Raw genomic sequence first — 23301 nt, 5'->3', positions numbered from 1 at the left:
AGCCAATCACAAAGCAGTGATGTGTTTGGCTAGTGTTTTGTAATGCAATATGAAATATAGAAACTGTATTACTATTTTGGTCTTACAAACCAACCTCACTACAACTTCAACAAATATATCTTATATAGACAGTCCAGGAATGATTATGTGTATATAAATAGATTATTAATATTACTGAATTGTAATATAAATAAGTTGTACTGAATTAAGCTGAATTGTAATTCTATATAATTTATAATTGTCTATTATTCCCTTAACAGCATCAGCACTAATAACCATTCAGACATTTCTAACTGTAAATTTAACAGTCATAAACAGTTATACACTTTAATACACTTCACATTATTTACACACTTTACTCAGTTTGTTCAGTTATTGACAGTGTTTAAAGTGAAACATTATAAAGAGTTGCCTGCTTTGACCAGCAGGGGTGCAGTAGACACACACATACTGATAGAGATGAAAGAGTAAAAGGTGTTTACCTTTACATTTTACACACATTTTCTTAGAGATGTTATTATTGTTTTCTGCAATTTTTGGATCAACAATCTTTATAAAGAATATTTCTTCATGTAATAAATAATCAGTATCAGAATCAGTTAATGGAGCTCAAACTGCAGCTATTCCAGTGTTCAGTCTGAGGTGATTATAGACTAAACTAAACATTAAAAAAAGGTTTAGACTTAAATTTCAGATTATTTAATCTGGTCTTGCTGCTGTGTAACCAGCTTTGCTCTCAACTGATTACTAACCAGATTAATTAGCTTAATCTAACAGTATCCAGTATGAGATTCTTATTTTGTCTAAAACAGTTCTGCTAAGGTCTTTGAGTGCATGAACCACTGAGGAGATAAAGTTATTTTAATGCTAGATAATGAAGGAGTGTTAATGCATGGTGTTCTACTATGTGCTTCACTAGGAGATAATACTGATTGTATTTATGATACTGGTTATAACAGTGTTATAGAGTGAACCACATGGTAATTAAGACCCCTGTATAATTATGTACTGCAGTACAAACAAGCATTAATAAACAACTTACAAAAATAAGAGTAAATGAGTTTATTAGAAGCCTCCTTTGAGTACAGTCACTGTTAGTTACATAAACAATCATAAACAGTAGATATAAGAATAACACAGCTTAATGTTTAGACAGTAATTTAACAGTTTTGCTTGCTTTGTTGTACATTTGTTAACACATCATGAATCTGATTGGTTAGAATGTCTTTCAACTTTGCTAATAGATTTTTTACTACACCCTTCCCAAAATCAGGAGAAGGGTCACGCAGACACGTGGACAGAAACCATTTTAAAAAGCTTTGATTGTTTAAAAATACGCTGTTAGTCAGATAAGAGTCCTGTAGCAACTAAAAAAACACAGACTAATGCTTTAAATTAGTTGCTGTTTTTTTATTTTAGTTAATTTATAAAATAAATTCTTACACTTACAATAACTATAATATATACTTCCTAATAAAAAAAATTATATTATTTACATGCATTTATTCTCACCCCTTCTCGGAAGGGTTAGAAGGGCCTCACTGCACACCACTGATATAACGTTACACACTGCTGTCTCTTTCTCTGAAGCAGTTGTAATGTTCATACAGGAAATATGGGTGATATATGCAGGTAATATGTTTTATGTTTGTTTAGATAAACTCTGTTTACATATTGTTAAGTTATAGGTTTATTATATAGGCTACATTAGTTATAGGCTGATATGTTGTAGTTAGTATTTTAAGTTTCATTTGTATCGTTTTAAATATAGAAAATATTGGGGCTAAAAGGTTTATTAAATATACTGACAAATGCTGTGTTGATCTGAGTTTCAGGAGAATGGTAGAGTTATTTGGAGATTTTATTTCTATTTAATAGAGTCATGGGTGTAATTATGAAAGTGCTGCAGCAGATCTGAGGAGCGCTCGATTGTAAACTACAGTTCAGAGTTTGATTAAATTCAATTTCACAATTTAACTTGATATTATTAAAAGTGCTGCTCGATGTAAATCATATTAAGCTCATTTTAATGAAAGATTTTATTTGTTTGTTTCTTACCTGCTGTTGACTCTTGAGCTGAAAATCAGGAATCAAGGCTTGAAAGTGAAAGTCAGAATTGGCTAAAGTGTTATAGCCAATCACAGATCAGTGAAGGGTTGAGCTAAACGTGTTATAGCCAATCACAGAGCAGTGATGGGTTGAGCTAAAGGTGGTATAGCCAATCAAAGAGCAGTGAAGGGTTGAGCTAAAGGTATTATAGCCAATCACAGAGCAGTGATGGGTTGAGCTAAACGTGTTCTAACCAATCACAGAGCAGTAATAGGCTGAGCTAATGTGTTACAGCCAATCACAGAGCAGTAATAGGCTGAGCTAATGTGTTACAGCCAATCACAGAGCAGTAATAGGCTGAGCTAATGTGTTACAGCCAATCACAGAGCAGTGGTGGGTTGAGCTAAAGGTGTTGTAGCCAATCACAGAGCAGTGAAGGGTTGACCTAAAGGTGTTGTAGCCAATCACAGAGCAGTGGGGGGTTGAGCTGAAGGTGTTGTAGCCAATCACAGAGCAGTGAAGGGTTGACCTAAATGCGTTGTAGCCAATCACAGAGCAGTGATGGGTTCAGATAAAGGCGTTGTAGCCAATCACAAAGCAGTGATGTGTTTGGCTAGTGTTTTGTAATGCAATATGAAATATAGAAACTGTATTACTATTTTGGTCTTACAAACCAACCTCACTACAACTTCAACAAATATATCGTATATAGACAGTCCAGGAATGATTATGTGTATATAAATAGATTATTAATATTACTGAATTGTAATATAAATAAGTTGTACTGAATTAAGCTGAATTGTAATTCTATATAATTTATAATTGTCTATTATTCCCTTAACAGCATCAGCACTAATAACCATTCAGACATTTCTAACTGTAAATTTAACAGTCATAAACAGTTATACACTTTAATACACTTCACATTATTTACACACTTTACTCAGTTTGTTCAGTTATTGACAGTGTTTAAAGTGAAACATTATAAAGAGTTGCCTGCTTTGACCAGCAGGGGTGCAGTAGACACACACATACTGATAGAGATGAAAGAGTAAAAGGTGTTTACCTTTACATTTTACACACATTTTCTTAGAGATGTTATTATTGTTTTCTGCAATTTTTGGATCAACAATCTTTATAAAGAATATTTCTTCATGTAATAAATAATCAGTATCAGAATCAGTTAATGGAGCTCAAACTGCAGCTATTCCAGTGTTCAGTCTGAGGTGATTATAGACTAAACTAAACATTAAAAAAAGGTTTAGACTTAAATTTCAGATTATTTAATCTGGTCTTGCTGCTGTGTAACCAGCTTTGCTCTCAACTGATTACTAACCAGATTAATTAGCTTAATCTAACAGTATCCAGTATGAGATTCTTATTTTGTCTAAAACAGTTCTGCTAAGGTCTTTGAGTGCATGAACCACTGAGGAGATAAAGTTATTTTAATGCTAGATAATGAAGGAGTGTTAATGCATGGTGTTCTACTATGTGCTTCACTAGGTGATAATACTGATTGTATTTATGATACTGGTTATAACAGTGTTATAGAGTGAACCACATGGTAATTAAGACCCCTGTATAATTATGTACTGCAGTACAAACAAGCATTAATAAACAACTTACAAAAATAAGAGTAAATGAGTTTATTAGAAGCCTCCTTTGAGTACAGTCACTGTTAGTTACATAAACAATCATAAACAGTAGATATAAGAATAACACAGCTTAATGTTTAGACAGTAATTTAACAGTTTTGCTTGCTTTGTTGTACATTTGTTAACACATTTGAATAAATTCTGTGGTGCAGTGAATCCGAGTTCTCTGGAATGATGGTGTTTCACCCAATACTTTCTTATTAATTCAGAAGATATTTAAGCAATAGAACACGAGAGGGAGTGTGTTATCGCGAAATAACATCACGGCTGTGTCTGGTCGCAGGCACGAGCCGAGCCGATATTTATCGTGATATTATCATGAAATATCATCACGGCAATATCATCACGGCTAGAACACTTCTCAACCAATCAGATTGTGAGGTCGGAACTAACTGTTGTATAATGAGCAATAAACTTTTCATAGCAATGCTCCAAAATCTAGTAAAATCTTCCCAGTTCAGTAGAGACAGTTACTCAAACAAAAGCAGGATAAACTCTTTAAATTTGCTTAATTAAAAAAAAGGATTTTGATCTATTTACAAAAATAATTCATTTGTAAGCTGTTGTTTAAAGTTACAGTGATTCATGTTGTTCTGATCATCAGGAGTGAAAATTTTATCTGATATTTGAGGGATAAATATAGAGGCTATACCCCACATGCAGCTTCACAAAGTACAGGTTCAGAGATTACATTCTACAGCCAATCAATGAAACAGGATTATGTTGTAGTAATGCTGCTACAAAAAATAAGAGAGTTATATATTATCTGTGTTTTTTTCCCTTGTATCTTGTAGCAGATAGCCTGATATCTCATTTTGAAATCACAACTCTGTTCCCTTAAATCCCCAAGGAATTCCAATGGAGAACATAGGGGGATCTCCCCAACCTTGAATGATAACACTTTAACGACTTTTACGACCATTTGCTGGAAACATCTGTCTCGCTAAAAGCATCTGAACAAAAGACCCATAAACTTTGGGGATTAACATGTCACCTGCTGATCCGCTATCTTCGGAGCACACCTCTTAAACAGTCACATCTAATTTACACACTCACGCACACAGCGTGACCCTTTTACTGGTCCAGGACCCGTGGACCATTTAACAAGACAATACTGCCACCCGCAGGAGAAGAAAGGAACTTTTCTTGGAGCACGAGGCTATGATCGAAAAATTACATATGTATATGTTTTTACAATAACTTAAATAACTGTTGGTTAATTCTAATATTGTGAGAAGCAGGGTATCAAGCAATGTGATGAAACACTTTCTAATCAAGAGAACAATTTTGAGGTTTACCTTCATTTTCTTCTACAGGTTCCAGGCTGAAGAATTATGTCTTGTTTGTCATTGGTTGAACTATTGCAACTAGTCAGCGTAATTTTAACCTTTGCTTTGGTTATATAGATACATTTTCCTGTTTAGTAAAGAACAAAGTATAAAAGTATAAAGGTATAGTGAATTTCTGATTTAAAGAGGTCTGAAATTATGTTAACCAGAGCAATGAGACCCGCATTCCTTAGTGGGGGAGAGGTGTGAATTACGACGGCCAGAGTTCTTATCTCTTCAAATACACAGGAGAGTCTGCCTTTTCAAAAAGGAAATTTAAGGCTGAAAAATGTTAAAACATTAAAAACAAAATGTGTTCTTAAGACGTGAATGAACATTAACTACAAAAAGAATACGGATGGCAACAAACTAGCAGTCTGGTTAAAATAATTACTTAAAAGCTATCAGGGCATGTTTCCACAATACTTTAATCAGGTTAATAACCAAATCTTGAATTAATAAGTTTAAAGTTCATAACGAGTTTCTTTCTTTCCTTTCTAAGAGTCCGATGCGTGGAAGTTAGTGTATTCCCTGGTCATGTGTTATATTTCTTTCCATTCTTACACCTCAAAATCAACTATGATTATCTAATTGTCTGGTTAGGATTTCAGTTCTGAGATGTTTATTCATATCACTAAAATGCTATGCAACAGTGGGTGAATGTGGGGAAATTGTGGGTTTTCTATGTCAAAGTATATTTTAAATAAGCAATTGTTTAATCTGATCATTTAAGAATGTTAAGGTTTAAGTTAATAAAAGAAAAAAAGGGGGAGTCGTCCAGGCAAGACTCCACCTACCTGGAGCTGATTGGGTTTTTAGAGATTATACTTGCAGTTAGGAAACCTATCACAAGTTAGGGTCAATACGTCACGAAGGGAACGTGTTTTCCAATAAAGGGGGATGTTAGTTCATTCAGTAGTTCGTGGTTCGCAGTTCGGAGTTCGTGCGCTTTTTAGGTTTAGTTAAGTTCAATTTTTTTTCTTAGAAGTAATTTTAACTTAGAGTTTTAGTTAGAATTTTGTACTCTCTCTTTTGTTTTACTTTCTCTTAGATTCAGCTTAGTGATTCTTAAGTTTTTGAGTCATAGATCTTAGCTTGAGCTGCGCTTGCAGCGCATCCGCGCTGACCAACACAAGTCCAGCGATTATCAACAGAATTAGAGAATTAGGTGCTTCCAGCTTTTGAACCACCTTAGCGCTACGGAGCTGCCTATAGTTCACCGCTCATCTTTAGCGTTATACATCGCTCGCCGTACCAGACCCAGACGCGAAGAGAATCCTGAATCAATCAGCTGCCCGGAGCGAGGCTCCCGCTTGCCGTTGGAACCGAAGCCCTGCTTGCACCGTGAAGTCCACCTGAAGAACCCGCTTCGGCCACTTGGATCGAGCTACCCTTCCTGGCGGTCGACACCAACGGTTTCCTTCGCGGCAGAGACGACACCGGTTGCCCGAGGCCGGTCAACGCAAAGTGAGGCGCTGGTTAAATCTCTAATTCTCTGGTGGCGTTCTGTTGGTCTGGTCAGGTTGAGTCTTGCTAAGTTCTCAGTTATAGTCATTCCCGGTTGAGATGGTGGTGATCCCTGTCAGTTCCATAGTTCTAATGTAATCTAGTTTAACTCAAGTAGCTTGGATTTAGGGCGTTTTTGCTTCTTTAGTAGTTAGTTCGTTTATAGCAGTATATAATCACTTATAATCTTGTTTAATCTCCTAATATTCTTATAGTGGGTTTAGTTATCCATATTTAGGTTTATCTCCTAGTGGGTTATCATAATTACTTCCCCTTTGGTATATTAAACTGGGTATTGATTTGTTTATTTTTATCTACTTATACATTTCTGTTGTTTGGGTCTAAAGTGTTTTGAGTTATTCATATATGCGATGAGAAGGTTTGGTTGTAAGACTGTTATCATCAGCGTGCTTGAATTTCACTCTCAAATTGTTGTTTGAATTATGCCCCTTATCTAATTCTGCATATATCCATGTATTACTTTTATTCTAAATAAACATTACTTGATTTAGCCAATTCTTGATTTAAGTGTGTTCCTCCCGTGGTTCAAAGACTTTCTGAAACCGACAAGAACTCACCCTGAGGTTAAATATAAATTTTGTAGCTAGCCGCTACTGGCGCCCTATTAACCTTTAATATTAATATTAAAATTAATATTGATATCAGGTAAATAGTTCGGTATCCATTGTAACCACTACAATCTTAATATTCAGCACATTTTCATACGTATTTTATTTGTCCAATAACCATTTATGTTCCGTCAAGCATTTAAGTCACGCATTTACCCCGACATACACAGACTGTTTTAATATTATCCTCTAACGTTTAAAAATACTACCAAAAAGCGACCCTATTGCTCCTCCTATTGCTCCTCCTACTGCTACTCCTTGTGCTACTCCTATTGGTCCCCCTATGAGTCCTAATGCTCCTCCCACTGCTCCTCCTTGTGCTAATCCTGTTGGTCCCCCTATGCGTCCTAATGCTCCTCCCACTGCTCCTCCTTGTGCTAATCCTATTGGTCCCCCTATGCATCCTAATGCTCCTCCCACTGCTCCTCCTTGTGCTAATCCTGTTGGTCCCCCTATGCGTCCTAATGCTCCTCCCACTGCTCCTCCTTGTGCTAATCCTATTGGTCCCCCTATGCATCCTAATGCTCCTCCCACTGCTCCTCCTTGTGCTAATCCTATTGGTCCCCCTATGAGTCCTAATGCTCCTCCCACTGCTCCTCCCACTGCCCCTCCCACTGATCCTCCTGCTCTAGTGGCTTTTGTTTTTTCGTCTAGTTCGGTGCATAATTTCTTTTCTGCCTCCCGCCTTGCCATCTCCTCTTTCTGCTTCCGTATGTTTTCTTTCTCCCTCTCATATTTTTCTTTCTGGTTTTGCAACTCTTTCTCCATCTGTTCTTTATGAGTCTGGTCTTTCTTTTTCATCTCCTTATCAAAAGCCTCTCTCTGTTCTTTGAGTTTTTCATCCAGCTCTTTCTTTCGTTCCTCATTTGTCTCCTTTATTTGAGCTTCTCTCTTCTGAAACTCTTCCTCTTTTTCTTTTCTCTTTTTTACCAGATTTTGCTGTTCCTCCTCCATCATCTTCTTCAGTTTCTCCAGTTCAGCTTCATGTTTGGCTCTCAGTTCTTCTTTCTCTCTCTCTATCTCCTCCTTCTTCTCCTTCAGGATTCTCTCCTGTTCTTCTTGTAGAGCTTTCTCTGTGTTCTGGAACATCTCATTAGTGTAGCTGCTCCCTCCATTCACTGCCACCATGGAGTCGATCTTCTCCAGTAGATCAGTGACCTGGGTTTGGTCTTCAGGATTTCTGTTGTTGAACACGTGGACTGCCGTACTTGGCCAGTACAGATTGGGAAAGTTTGACTTGTGATTGCATACTCCTGTGGACAGAAGGACGTGGGACGGTTATTCTGTAATAAGAGTAGCTGCATACTTGATGACGTCACCCTAACAGGAGAGCGGAAAGCATTGTTCTAAAAAAATGTAGAAACACATTTTCACATAGCCAGTAAAATACAGTGAAAAAAAGGCATGCTTCTTGTTAGCAGTATGCACATGGTTGTGACCTTGGCAGGAGAAGGAGCAAACACAGGATAATATGGTATGTGTTAAGTTTCTGCTTCCTTTCATAGTTTATTAGTAGTTTCTGGTGCATGTTAAACGCTTGGTTTTCTTAGTATGGTATGTGTGTTTTTAGTATAAATACACTGCTCAAAAAAATAAAGGGAACACTCAAATAACACAATATAACTCCAAGTAAATCAAACTTCTGTGAAATTAAACTGTCCACTTAGGAAGCAACACTGATTGACAATCAATTTCACCTGCTGTTGTGCAAATGGAATAGACAACAGGTGGAAATTATTGGCAATTAGCAAGACACACTCAATAAAGGAGTGGTTCTGCAGGTGGGGACCACAGACCACGTCTCAGAACCTATGCTGTCTGGCTGATGTTTTGGTCAGTTTTGAATGTTGGTGGTTCTTTCACACTCGTGGTAGCATGAGACGGACTCTACAACCCACACAAGTGGCTCAGGTAGTGCAGCTCATCCAGGATGGCACATCAATGCGAGCTGTGGCAAGAAGGTTTGCTGTGTCTGTCAGCGTAGTGTCTAGAGGCTGGAGGCGCTACCAGGAGACAGGCCAGTACACCAGGAGACGTGGAGGAGGCCGTAGGAGGGCAACAACCGAGCAGCAGGACCGCTACCTCCGCCTTTGTGCAAGAAGGAACAGGAGGAGCACTGCCAGAGCCCTGCAAAATTACCTCCAGCAGGCCACAAATGTGCATGTGTCTGCACAAACGGTTAGAAACCGACTTCATGAGGATGGTATGAGGGCCCGACGTCCACAGATGGGGGTTGTGCTCACAGCCCAACACCGTGCAGGACGCTTGGCATTTGCCAGAGAACACCAGGATTGGCAAATTCGCCACTGGCGCCTTGTGCTCTTCACAGATGAAAGCAGGTTCATACTGAGCACATGACAGACGTGACAGAGTCTGGAGACGCCGTGGAGAGCGGTCTGCTGCCTGCAACATCCTTCAGCATGACCGGTTTGGCAGTGGGTCAGTAATGGTGTGGGGTGGCATTTCTTTGGAGGGCCGCACAGCCCTCCATGTGCTCACCAGAGGTAGCCTGACTGCCATTAGGTACCGAGATGAGATCCTCAGACCCCTTGTGAGACCATATGCTGGTGCGGTTGGCCCTGGGTTCCTCCTAATGCAGGACAATGCTCGACCTCATGTGGCTGGAGTGTGTCAGCAGTTCCTGCAAGATGAAGGCATTGAAGCTATGGACTGGCCCGCCCGTTCCCCAGACCTGAATCCGATTGAGCACATCTGGGACATCATGTCTCGCTCCATCCACCAACGTCACGTTGCACCACAGACTGTCCAGAAGTTGGTGGATGCTTTAGTCCAGGTCTGGGAGGAGATCCCTCAGGAGACCATCCGCCACCTCATCAGGAGCATGCCCAGGCGTTGTAGGGAGGTCATACAGGCACGTGGAGGCCACACACAATACTGAGCCTCATTTTGACTTGTTTTAAGGACATTACATTAAAGTTGGATCAGCCTGTAGTGTGTTTTTTCACTTTAATTTTGTGTGTTGCTCCAAATCCAGGCCTCCATTGGTTAATACATTTTATTTCCATTGATGATTTTTGTGTGCTTTTGTTGTCAGCACATTCAACTTTGTACAGAACAAAGTATTCAATGAGAATATTTCATTCATTCAGATCTAGGATGTGTTATTTGAGTGTTCCCTTTATTTTTTTGAGCAGTGTAGATTGTGGTGGATGTGCTGTCTGGATAACTACACACTGGTGTGAGCATGCTGTAATGGTGGAATTTGTCCACAGTGGTGAGAGTAAAGAAGCTAAGGTGTGTTTCAATTGTTTGCTTCTTATTTTCTGTACTGCTGAGTGAGGACAGAGAGCACATAACTGTGAATTCAGAGACAAAAAGGCTTAATGCTGAGAGACAAAAGTGTGTTTAGCATCGTGTACAACAGTCTTAGGGAGAATCTGCTAGCAACAATGGTTCTCAAACTAAGAGCTACTGGCCGAATTGTTCCTTATTTCCATAAATGTCCAATACACATGTTGGTCACACATGTGGTCTGACTGATTGAGAGTGTTGAGTTTTGTCGAATGAAAGAATTTATTTAATATACAGTAGTATAAGCCAATGTAAATATTACAATTACAAAAGGTATGTCAACCTGTACTGATATTAACCACTAGGTGGCAGTAATGCGTTTTGGTTGTATGTACAGGAGTAGGTGGAATAAAGGGTGCTTTTTTCAAGTTCTGAATCCTAGTGTGCAGACGTCTTCAATACATGGTACCAGGAGAAATTGGTTAAAACATGAGTTTAGGCATGAATTCCATCAAACCACCAGACGAGTTGAAGCTGACAGGGAATGTCAATGAAAACTGGAAGGTTTTCAAGCAGAGTTTTGAGCTCTACTTACTTGCACTTGGACTGGAAGGGAAGGAAGACCGACGAAAGATAGCCCTGTTACTAACAGTGGCAGGTCGGAATGCACTCGATGTGTACAACACTTTTGTCTTCACAGGGGAAGAAAGAGGAAATTTTTCATCAGTGATGGAAAAATTTGACGAGTACTGCACGCCAAGAAAAAATGAGACCTACGAGAGGTATGTCTTTAGAAATCGTTTCCAAAGAGAGGACGAATCAATTGAAAATTATGTGACAGACTTGAGACTAAGAAGCCAGACTTGTAACTTTGGTACATTGTGTGACTCCATGATAAGGGATCAGATTGTGATTGGAGTAAGTGACAAAAAAGTGAGAATGCACTTACTTAAAGACACAGACCTGACTTTGGAAAAAGCAATACAGATCTGCCAAGCATCAGAAAATGCCAAAGTCCAGCTAAAGACATTTGAAAATGAAAAAGAAAGAGCAGGTGTGGATGCTGTGCAGAAAGTCACAAAAACAAAAGGCAAAGAAGACGCTAGCTTTACCAAGCAGAAACCTAGGCACAAAAATTGTGATAGGTGTGGCACAAGACATGCACCCAGGAATTGCCCAGCATATGGAAAAGACTGTCGTAAATGTGGTGGAAAGAATCACTTTGCGAAATGTTGTTTCACAAAGAAGAAAGTGCAAACAGTAAAGGAATGCCCTGAAAATGATGATGATACTGCATTCTTCATCGGAACTGTAGCAGATGATGAGACAGTTCTAAAAGATGAATGGATTACCTACATGGATGTGAATGGAACAGAAATTCCATTTAAATTGGATACAGGAGCACAGGTAAACATCTTGCCATCAAAAGAATTGCATAGACTGAAAGTAAAGCCTAAAGTCCAAAACAAGAAGATCAATTTGAGAACATACAATGACGAACCAATTCCAAATACAGGCATGTGCAGAGCCACTTTGACATTGAAAGGACAGTCAGTTCAAGCCATGTTTGTCATAGTAGAAGGAGACAGACAGCCCATTCTTGGTCTAAGGGCTTGTGAGAAACTTGGGCTAATCAAGAGACTCCATGTTATTGATCAGGCGGTGATGACATCTGCTGAAAAAGAAAACAGCAATGCAAAGCAAATGTATGTGAACATGGTGGAAGAATACCAAGATGTATTCAAAGGAATAGGACGTCTACCCGGCAAGTACAAGATCAAAATGAAAGAAAATGCAGAGCCTGTGATACATGCAGCAAGGAATGTTCCAGTCACTTTAAAGAAAAAATTGAAAGAGACCTTAGATAAGCTGATAGCTGAGGGAGTGGTCAGACGCATAGAAGAACCAACAGAATGGGTCAATTCACTGGTGATTGTAGAGAAACCTAATGGAGAACTAAGACTGTGTATCGACCCAAGAGATCTAAACAAATGGATAAAAAGAGAGCATTATAGACTGCCCACAAAATCTGACATTACAAGCACAATGGCAGGTGCTTGTTATTTCTCTAAACTGGATGCAGCATCAGGTTTCTATCAGATAGTTCTGGAAGAAGAAAGCACAAAATTGTGCACATTCAACACACCGTATGGAAGACATTGTTTTTTACGCCTTCCATTTGGAATCTCATCTGCACCAGAAGTCTTTCATCGAACAGTTCAACAGATGTTTGATGGGATGGATGGAGTGGGAGTGTTCTTGGATGATGTAATTGTCTGGGGAAAGACCAAGGATGAGCATGACAAGAGATTGTGCAAAGTCTTAGAAAAGGCAAGAGCATCAGGTCTGAAACTGAACAGACAGAAATGCCATTTCGGAGTGAGAGAGATAACATACTTGGGAGACAAACTGTCAGATGCGGGTGTCCAACCGGACCCAGAAAAAATTCGAGCAGTGACCGACATGTCAGCACCAAGCAGCAAGACAGAACTGCAAAGAGCACTAGGGTTAGTGAACTATATGGGAAAGTTTCTCCCAAATCTGTCAACAAACACAAGAGAGATGAGAAATCTGCTGTTGTCAGATTCAGAGTGGCAGTGGACACAAAACCACACCAAAGAATGGGAATGGCTAAAAGAAACACTCAGTAAAGGGCCTGTGTTGAAATTCTATGACCCAGACAAGCTCCTGAAAGTATCCACAGATGCTTCGAAAGATGGTCTTGGAGCTGTGCTGCTCCAGAAGCATGGAAGCGAGTGGTTCCCAGTCGCGTATGCCTCACGCACCATGACATCTGCAGAGCGCAACTATGCGCAAATAGAAAAAGAGACATTAGGAGCAGCATTTGGGTGCGAGAAGTTTCATGAATACATCTATGGACAACTTGTGGTGCTGGAAACGGATCACAAACCGTTGATAGCCATATCCACTAAAGCTTTGGGAGATATGCCGCCACGCATTCAACGACTAATGTTGCGACTGCAGAAGTATGACCTGAAGTTTGAGTTTACACCTGGGAAACACCTGGTTGTGGCTGATGCACTCAGCAGGGCTAGCTTACCCAACACTGATGAGACAACAGAAAATGATCTGCAAGTCCATGTCGACTCTATAAGAGCACAAATGCCTGTTTCTCAAGCCAAATGGGAAGAACTCGCCAAAGAGACAGCAAAGGATGAGGACTTGCAAAATGTCATGAACAAAATGTGCTCATCTGCAGGAGAGAAGCTGATAAACCCATTCCAGAACTTCAGAGGTGAATTGTCAATAGTGAAAGGAGTGCTTCTGAAAGGAACAAAAATAGTGGTTCCTCGTACCATGAGATCACAAATGGTAAGACTGGTGCACGAAGGGCACCTTGGCATTGAAAAGTGCAAAAGACGAGCACGAGATGTTCTGTATTGGCCATTCATGCACAGAGACATAGAGACATTTGTGCAGAGATGTGACATTTGTCAGCGACACCGGTATCAACAGCCAAGAGAGCCCCTTAAGCCTCATGACAAACCAGCAGAGCCCTGGCGAAAAGTGGGCATGGATTTGTTTCACCTGAAGGGCAAAGACTACCTGATAGTTATAGACTATCATTCTAATTACCCAGAGTTTGCAATGCTTTCAGAAACATCAGCAGGGCAGGTTATCACACACTGCAAGTCCATATTTTCACGTCATGGAATTCCTCTGACTGTGATCAGTGACAATGGCCCACAGTTTAGCAGCAGAGAATTCAAGGATTTTGCTCAAACATACGGATTTCAGCATGTAACAGCAAGCCCCCTGTATCCACAGTCCAACGGACTAGCAGAGAAAGGAGTTCAAATTGTGAAAAGACTGCTCAGGAAGGCAGCAGAAGCTGGTGAAGACCCGTATCTCGCAGTATTGAATTACAGAGCATCTCCACTTGAGAATGGAAAATCTCCAGCAGAACTCCTGATGAACCGGAAACTAAGGACAAGGCTACTGTCAGCTGAATATCAAGTGAATACAAGTCCTGAGCTGACGGATCAATGCCAGAACAGACACTACAATCGAACAGCCAAGCCACTGCAACCACTAGCACCAGACGAAATGGTACGTGTGAGATGTGAAGGGTATTGGGGTCCCCTTGCGAAGGTGACACGAGAAACTACACCACGATCATATGAGGTGATTACAGAGCAGGGAAGTGTACTGAGAAGAAACAGAAGACATTTGCTGAAAGTGCCGAACCAAGAGATGGACAGTGACTGTGTCTTGACCAGCTCTTCACAGGCAGGTTTGCCAACCTCCCAATCCTCACCAAAAACAGAGAAGCAAGCTACAGAGACAGCAAGTGAAAGTCCACGACCACACAGACAAGTACTGAAACCAAAAAGACTCATTGAAGAATGCTGAAAATAGTAGTTTAGTATTCAACTGTTAAAGTGAATAGTGCAATGGCACAATAGAATGTAAAGCAAGTAATATGTTTAAGTTGAAATATGTTTAAGTTGAAGTATGTTTAAGTTAGAAGAAGAAGTAATACTTGCTTTGTCATAAGATTTTTTTTATTTAAAAAAAAAAAAAAAAAGAAAAGAAGAAAAAGAGAGATGTACTGATATTAACCACTAGGTGGCAGTAATGCGTTTTGGTTGTATGTACAGGAGTAGGTGGAATAAAGGGTGCTTTTTTCAAGTTCTGAATCCTAGTGTGCAGACGTCTTCAATACACAACCCTTTGGAATTACTTGGATTTCTGCATACATTGGACATTAAATGTGCACAGCAAATTCTGTTTTTTGAAATAAACTCTGAGAGAGTTAATATCAACTCATTTTAAGTGTGTGTGTGTGTAACCATTGGATACACTCTATAACAGAGTTAAAGTAACTCTTTTCTGGGAGTTGGCCTTTTCACTCTGTTCAGGAGTTAAATTTGAACTGTTGTGGGAGTTTAAATACTTATCCCATCTAGAGTAAAATACAGCTCTCAGCAGGGCTGGACTGGGACAAAAAAATCAGCCCTGGCATTTTTGGTTTAGACCGGCCCTTCATAATTAGCGGAGCACTATCGATTCGTATTTATGTATGTGGGGTTACAGAGAAGCATTATGTATCATCAGCATATTAAAAATAAGAAGTTTAGTATAGTGCTGGGCGGTATACCGGTTCATACGCTATACTGTTGTGCAGTTTTGAACCACAGCACCACTAAAGAAACCACTAAAGATGCTGGGTGTTCAAATACTGTCACTCTAACTCGCTGTTCCCAGCTGCGAGAAAGAAGGGAATTGTGGCTAATTTTAATACTGTAATAGTTCTAATGGGTTAAATTATTTATTAAAATATTTTGTTTTGTAAAGAAATCGTGTTAAAGTTGCTGGTGTAGGTAAGGTTACATTCTTTAGCTGTTTTTCTGCTAATTAAGTTTGATTACCTCATATATTGTGTAATTTTGTGGGGCAAAGTAAACCCAATAGTAATCAAGGCCATCGTACACCCCATCAACAGACTATTTTTGAAGCCTTGCGCACGTGTCCTTAAAATAGCGTTGGACTTTTGGAATATATTAACACCGATGGGCGTGGTGGTCTGGAAATGACGTGTGTTCAGGTAAATTTCTGGTGTGTTTCTATCTTGGAAAAAAGCATTGCGCGACTGATCCGTTGAAAGCACTTCTAAATTCAACAGTCAGCCGCACAGCCAAGATCACGATCACCGCGCTCCCCATTCACTATACCACACACCATCACTTCAGTGTTGTACTGATGTTCAGTACACAGACTTAACTGTAACTTAATATAGCCGATACAGTCATATGAAAAAGTTTGGGCACCCCTATATTAGCCTTAATAATTTTTAGTTCTAAATATTTGGGTGTTTGCAACAGCCATTTCAGTTTGATATATCTAATAACTGATGGACACAGTAATATTTCAGGATTGAAATGAGGAGAGAAGAAAGAAGCCATTTCTGCAAGCACGCCACAAACAGAGTCCCCTGAGGTGTGCTTTTGCACCGGTCAAATTTTGGTTTAATGCATATTGCACATTTTCTGTTAGTACAATAAACCTCATTTCAATCCTGAAATATTACTGTGTCCATCAGTTATTAGATATATCAAACTGAAATGGCTGTTGCAAACACCCAAATATTTAGAACTAAAAATGATTAAGATTAATAGGGGTGCCCAAACTTTTTCATATGACTGTATAGGCATTCTGCTGTTTGAGAATTTTAACAGATCCTTATTCTCATTCAGATGCAAAACAAAAAATTTAAAGGAAAAAGCACTTTGACTGAACATAAATTTATTTTATTTCCATTCGCTATTATTTAACTAAAAGTTCACTTTTATTATTATTTTTTTATATATCTGAAAAATAAAGCACGTTGTCACCATGGCTTCTGGTGCTGCCCGTCAATTATATAAAACTTAAAACATTTGAAAATGTGTTGAGGAAAAAGGCACAGCACATCATCATCAAAAACCTCATCCCAACTGTGAAACATGGTGGAGGGGGCATCATGGTTTGGGGCTGCTTTGCTGCATCAGGGTCTGGACTGATTGCCGTCTTCAACGGAACAATTAATTCCCAAGTTTACCAAGACATTTTGCAGGAAAACTGAAGACCAGCTGTCCTCTAACTGAAGCTCAACAGAGGATGGATGATGCAACAGGACAGTGACAACAAATATAGAAGTAAATCAACAACCGAATGACTTCAAATGAGATGCTGTGGCACGACCTCAAGAGAGCGATTCACACCAGATATCCCAAGAATATTGCTGACCTGAAACAGTTTTGTGAAGAGGAATGGTCTAAAACTCCTCCTTACCGTGGTACAGGTCAGGGGTGGGTTTCCCGAAAGCTTCAAAACACGAAGAACTTCGTTAACTCGTACATAAGATTGATTGATTGTTAATTAAAGAGTGTGTCCCAAACCCGTGCGTAACTAAAGTACTACGTAAACTCGCTCGCAGATTAACGAGTAACCCTACCCAGTCGTTAATCAGAAAGAACTTGTTAAAGGGGATTCTGCTTGCAGTTCAGCACCTTAAACACCAGGGACCGCCCATTTTGAGGGAAAAAATATTATTTGCGTGGTTGAATCAATTATATTATATTATATTATATTATATTAAAAGATTATATTATAAAATTATATTAAAAAAAATATTATAAAGTTACTGTGCCATACACAGGTCAAGAATTACAGCACAACACAATATATTTCTGTGCTACAAAATCCCTGGTACTGTAGGTCCGGTGCAGGGGATGCCTGTGGTGTCTTTAATTCCACCTACAAGTACTGTAAAGGGTACTCTGCGGTGATATAAGGTAATATTTAATAAAATTTCATAATCAGCTGCTTCTAACCAAAATTGTTGCCGTTCATCTGGGCAAACTCTGGGGTGTATCAGTATACAAGTACCAGTCGATATATAATTACCAGTCAAAATTTCAAATGTTCAACGTTTTTCTTTATTTTTTATGTAATCTATTTTCTACATTGTAGATTAATTTAAAACCATGAACACTATTAATTGACACACATGGAATTATCTAGTAAACAAAAAGGTGCATGGCCTTCACAATCCCCTGACCTAAACCCAACTGAGATGGTGTTTTGGGATGAGCTGGAGCTTCACAGCTAAAAACAGCAACTATTGTTCAGCACCTCCAGAAACTCTTTCAAGACGGCTTTCTTCAGTCGATGAGATGGCTGAGCGTTGCATTCAGACTGTAAAGAAAATGTTCAAGGCCACATCTTGTTCTGTTGTGCGGTGATATTGTTTCGTGTTTAAGTAAAAAAATGTGAACAGCAGTGCCAGAGCAAAGAAGGGATTTGTTACTTTGTTATGCAAAGAATCACTCTCTGTTATTTACAAATCTGGTGTGTTTATTATGCTAAAAAAGAAGGAGCCGAAAGCAGATTAAACTTGGATTGTTTGAGCGACTGCCGCTTACCAGTGGCCACTCTCTTTATCCATCATGGTCCTCAAGTTTAAATAATGGTTAAATAATTTGAACAGAGCTGTAGAAACAAAAACACAGCTTTAGTTAGACTTCATGAGTTAAAGTGAGAAGCTTGTTATATTGCTACATCTTTTTTTTCTATTGAGTTCATTTCTGACCTGTTGCTGCTGTCAGGACTAGCTATATTTTTTCCACTGTGGGACTAAACAGATGATCTTCTCTTAATGAGGGAGTTAATCTGTATCAGTAACATTAACTTTACAGAACAGTGTTGTGTTTTAGTACACAGGCAATTTAAACACACCATCAGCTCATGAAATAACATTAGCATTAAAGTGCTTATAAAGATTGAGGTGTTTTTACCAGAGATGGAGTCACCCCAAATGGTTTACACATTGTCTTGTTTTTGTGACATCAAAGGAGAAATGTATGGTCTCTCTTTTTCTCTGCTCACACTGTCGAGTTAACTTAATTATATAGTATATTACTTGTTAAAAGACAAAAATAAGCAGAGATAATAAGCAGATGTGAACTCCTCCTAAAATAGTGTTTAGCATGCTATAAGCATGAAAAGAGTCAACTCAAATGTATTTTGTTGGTCTTGTGTTTTGCTGCATCTGTTTGTGTGTCCATCTGTCCGAGTGTCAGCACCAAAAATTCCAATCAAAAAACTAGACAAATTTAAAAAATAAATACTAAAATGAACCCTCTGAGAAAAGTGGGGAGTAAATTCCTTTTAGTAAGATTTTCTCAAAATAAGTTCTCTTAAGAAGCCACTGCTTTGTTGCCCTAGCTTGGGGTCATCGTCATGCTGAAAGACCCAGCCACATTTCATCTTCAATGCCCTTGCTGATGGAAGGAAGTTTGCACTCAAAATCTCACAATACATGGCCCCATTCATTCTTTCATGTACACGGACCAGTTGTCCTGGTCCCTTTGCAGAGAAACTTCCCCAAAGCATGATGTTTCCACCCTCATGCTTCACAGTTTGTATGGTGTTCTTTAGATGCAATTCAGCATTCACTCTCCTCCAAAAACGACGAGTTGTGTTTGTACCAAACAGTTCTACTTTGGTTTCATCTGATCATATGACATTCTCCCGATACGCTTCTGGAAGATCCAAATTCTCGTTACCAAACATTCTGACACGGACGGATATGTACTAGCTTAAGCAGGGGGACACGTCTGGCACTGCAAGCTCTAAATCCCTGGCAGCGTAGTGTGTTCCTGACGGTAGCCTTTGTAACGTTGGTCCCAGCTTTCTGCAGTGAGCGCTACATACAGAGACAGTCAGGTACTTAGATTTCTTGCAGGTGCCCTTGATAAGAAGTGGTTAGAAGTTAATAACATGCCTATGGTTAGTTTTGGTAGGTTAATTACAGTGGTATGATTTTTTTTTAGTCATAAATATAGCATATAGCAGACAAACAAGGTGACATTTGAGAAGTGACAAATTTACAGAAAGTGTAGAACAATTATTTAAACAAAATTAGACAGGTGAATACATTTGGGCACCCTTTTTATTGATTTAAATACATTTAGCACTAGTTAGTGAAACATAAAAAATGTTTGGTAAGCTCACTGACCCTTAAGCTACAAACACAAGTGAATCTAATTATGAGAAAGGGCTGATGTGTCCAGTTGCCAGTTTCTCTCCTCTTTTTATCTTCTCTGAAGAGTGGCAACATGGGAGTCTCAAATGACCTGAAAACAAAGATTTTTCAACATCATGGTTTAGGGAAGGATACAAAAAGCTATCTAAGAGATTTCAGCTGTCAGATTCCACTGAGGAACAAGTTGTTAAAGTTGAGGGTCTCATGGATTCCAGTCAATATCAACAGATTCATGAGAACAGTGTTCAAGAATCAGTGAGAAAGCTGAAGTTGTGTTGGGGCTGGATACTTCAACAAGACAACGACTCTAAATACTACTCTAAATCTACTAAAGTGTTCATGCAGAGGAACAAGTACAACGTTCTGGAACAATCATCTCAGTTCTCAGACCTCAATATTATTAAAAATCTGTGCTATGATTTAAAGCTGGCTGTTCATGATCAGAAACCACCAAACCTGACTGAACTGGAGATCTTTTATAAAGAAGAATGATCCAAAATACCTTCTACCAGAAGCCAGACTCTTATTGGAAGTTAAAGGAAGTTTTTAGTAGCTATTATTTCTGCAAAAGGAGAACCTACATAATACTGATGTAATTTTTCTGTTGGGGTGCCCAAATTTATTTATTGCACACTTTCTGTAAATCCTATGAACTTAATTTTGCTTCTCAAATATCACTGTTCATCTGCTATATGATATATTAAACTGAACAACCAATGATTTATAAAGGAAATTCATAAAATGATCAGTGCCCAAACTTTTCATTCCACTGTACATTTGTGCAGGGAAGCATAACTGCTGGTAAAGGGGCTGACGGATGAGTTTGGAAGTTGTTAGATTATACCTGTCCCAAAGACGGCATCGCCATCCTGTCTCAACAACTATCATCCGGTTGCACTCACCCACATCCTCATAAAGTGCTCCGAATGGCTAGTCATGAACCACATTAAGTCTTCCCTTCCCCCCAGTCCCCTACCAGTTTGCATATCGGTCAAATTGCTCGACCGATGATGACATCTCCACTGTTCTCCATCCTCTGTCCATCAACAAAACTGCTGTTGACCTATGGAATTATATTTATCAACTGTGTACCAATGTACACTGTAAAATTGAGTAAAGACAAATAACAAAAATGTATATAATGGAATATGAAACCTGCTTTAAATCTGTCATTTATATGATAATTTTAATTCATCTGATCATTTATTCCAATATGTTTTCTAAAATGTGTTTTAGATCTGACCAAATGGAATTGTAAGATGTAGGACATTAATATTATGATATTACACTAAAACAGTTATCCTTTTATATAACTAATTGTAAGCCTAATATAAATTTATGGGAGAGTAAAATAGGTGTTGTTGAATGTAATTTCTTTAAAACTTGTTTCAAAGAACACAAAAACTGAGTACTGCGCTTTCCTGACTGGATGCATCTCGTGGCGGGGAAGCAGAAGTCTAGGCTACTGGTAGCGACACCGTCAAGGCAAAATCTGGACACTGTATTATCTAACTGTAACACCAGAGCATCAATAAGCAGCAGGTTTTACATGTAGCTAACTAATGGTAATTGCAGCAGCTCTGTAACAGATCATAAGTGGAAAATGCTTCTTTCCCTCTGAGCTTCTTAAACTGGCAGCCCAAGCAGTTTTCCCTTTTAAAATGACTTTATTCTCAAAATCAACTATTTTATTATCACAGTGCTCTGGCGTACTCTTAGTGTCACTTTCATCTCCAGGCAAAGTCTCATTTGAGCTTGTGCTGTCCTCTTCATTAAGCAATAAAAAAACATATAAGCTGCACCATTAAATAAGCCACAGTGTTCAAAGCATTTGAAAAATGTTTTATAGCTTGGAAAATACGGTAGTAAGAAAAAACAATTATTTTTATATATATTTATTATTAATATTATTATTAAGATATCTAAACTAAAATAAAATCTAATAAGAGCATCTCCTGAACACTGTTGGAAGTTATTATTAAATTATTTATTAATTATTATTTAATTATTGTTTTTTTTAACTCTAAATATACTTACTTTGATTTCTTCTGATTTTCTTTATCAGTCTTCTGACTTGATCAGGATCGTGTTTGATGTTGTTGAAGACGTGGTATCTGTTGTTAAATCTCTGTATGACTCTCTTCAGCTCTTCAGTCTCTGATATACATTTTTCTATAGTGAGACCCTCACTCTCCAGCTCATCTCCTCTGGTGAAGAGGATCCAGGTGTTCTGAAGACGCTGATCTCCTAAAAACTCTTCTATCACATCAACAGTTTTCTTCTCTTCTGCAGTGAATCTGTCGATCTTCATCACCAGCAGGAACACAGTGGGGACTGATGGGACTGAATGAAGGAGAGACTGCCATTGTTTCATCACATCTTCATTCTTTGTTTCTGGATCAAAGAGTCCGGGTGTGTCATACACTCTGAAATTCACTCCATCAATACACACAGAACTATCTTGAACTACAGGGGTTTGATTCTTTATATTTTTGGATAAAAATGTTTCTCGTCCCAGGATTGTGTTTCCTGAAGCACTTTTCCCAGCACTTGTTTTCCCCAGGAGGACAAAGTTCATCATGTTCTTTATGCCTTAAACCTTAAAAAAATAAAGAGAAACAAATAGCTAAGAAATCATTAATCATTTTTAGTTCTAAATATTTGGGTGTTTGCAACAGCCATTTCAGTTTGATATATCTAATAACTGATGGACACAGTAATATTTCAGGATTAAAATGACATTTATTTGCATTATGCATTAAACCAAAATTTGACCAGTTCAAAAGTATGGGCACCCTTATCATTTTATTGATTTGAATACGCCACAAACAGAGTCACCTGAGGTGTGCTTTGTGCTTTTGCATACCTCAGGCGACTCTGTTTGTGGCGTGCTTGCAGAAATGGCTTCTTTCACATCACTCTCCCATACAGCTTCTCCTTGTGCAAAGTGCGCTGAATTGTTGACCGATGCACAGTGACACCTTCTGCAGCAAGATGATGCTGCAGCTCTTTGGAGGTGGTCTGTGGATTGTCCTTGACTGTTCTCACCATTCTTCTTCTCTGCCTTTGATATTTTTCTTGGCCTGCCACTTCTGGGCTTAACAAGAACTGTCCCTGTGCTCTTCCATTTCCTTACTATGTTCCTCACAGTGGAAACTGACAGGTTAAATCTCTGAGACAACTTTTTGTATCCTTCCTGTAAGGAAGTATTGACTCCTCGAATTTGTTTGCTGGCTGTGTTAGCAAATATGGACGACTCCTGTTGTTTCAAACAGCAACTTGTTTTATTGGAGCAGTTGAAGACATAGTAGGTTGACCTGTGTTGAGCCTGA

At 38.8% G+C, this 23301-nt stretch overlaps 1 protein-coding gene across 1 annotated transcript; it reads right to left on the bottom strand.

Annotated features, from left to right (window-relative positions):
• Positions 1 to 7237: 7237 nt before the first annotated feature.
• On the bottom strand, positions 7238 to 22550 carry LOC111196939 (GTPase IMAP family member 4-like). Its single transcript, XM_049475698.1, has 2 exons — positions 22007 to 22550; positions 7238 to 8420 (listed from the first exon to the last, which is right to left on the bottom strand). The coding sequence occupies exons 1-2, from the start codon at positions 22548 to 22550 to the stop codon at positions 7357 to 7359; spliced, it is 1608 nt and encodes a 535-aa protein (XP_049331655.1). The 3' UTR covers positions 7238 to 7356.
• Between the last annotated feature and the right edge of the window lie 751 nt (positions 22551 to 23301).

The sequence above is a fragment of the Astyanax mexicanus genome, chromosome 3 (assembly GCF_023375975.1).
Source record: "Astyanax mexicanus isolate ESR-SI-001 chromosome 3, AstMex3_surface, whole genome shotgun sequence".
NCBI classification, from domain to species: Eukaryota; Metazoa; Chordata; class Actinopteri; order Characiformes; family Acestrorhamphidae; genus Astyanax; species Astyanax mexicanus.
The sequence above is the reverse complement of the archived record's forward strand: the minus strand, read 5'-3'. Positions and strand labels throughout refer to the sequence as shown.

Bases quoted from the DNA above. Each gene is read 5' to 3' on its own strand.
- LOC111196939 (XM_049475698.1), bottom strand. From the start codon at position 22,550: ATGATGAACTTTGTCCTCCTGGGGAAAACAAGTGCTGGGAAAAGTGCT. The intron at 8,421-22,006 runs GTAAGTATATTT...TTCTGTCCACAG, and splicing joins GAAAATCAGAAGAAATCAAA to GAGTATGCAATCACAAGTCA.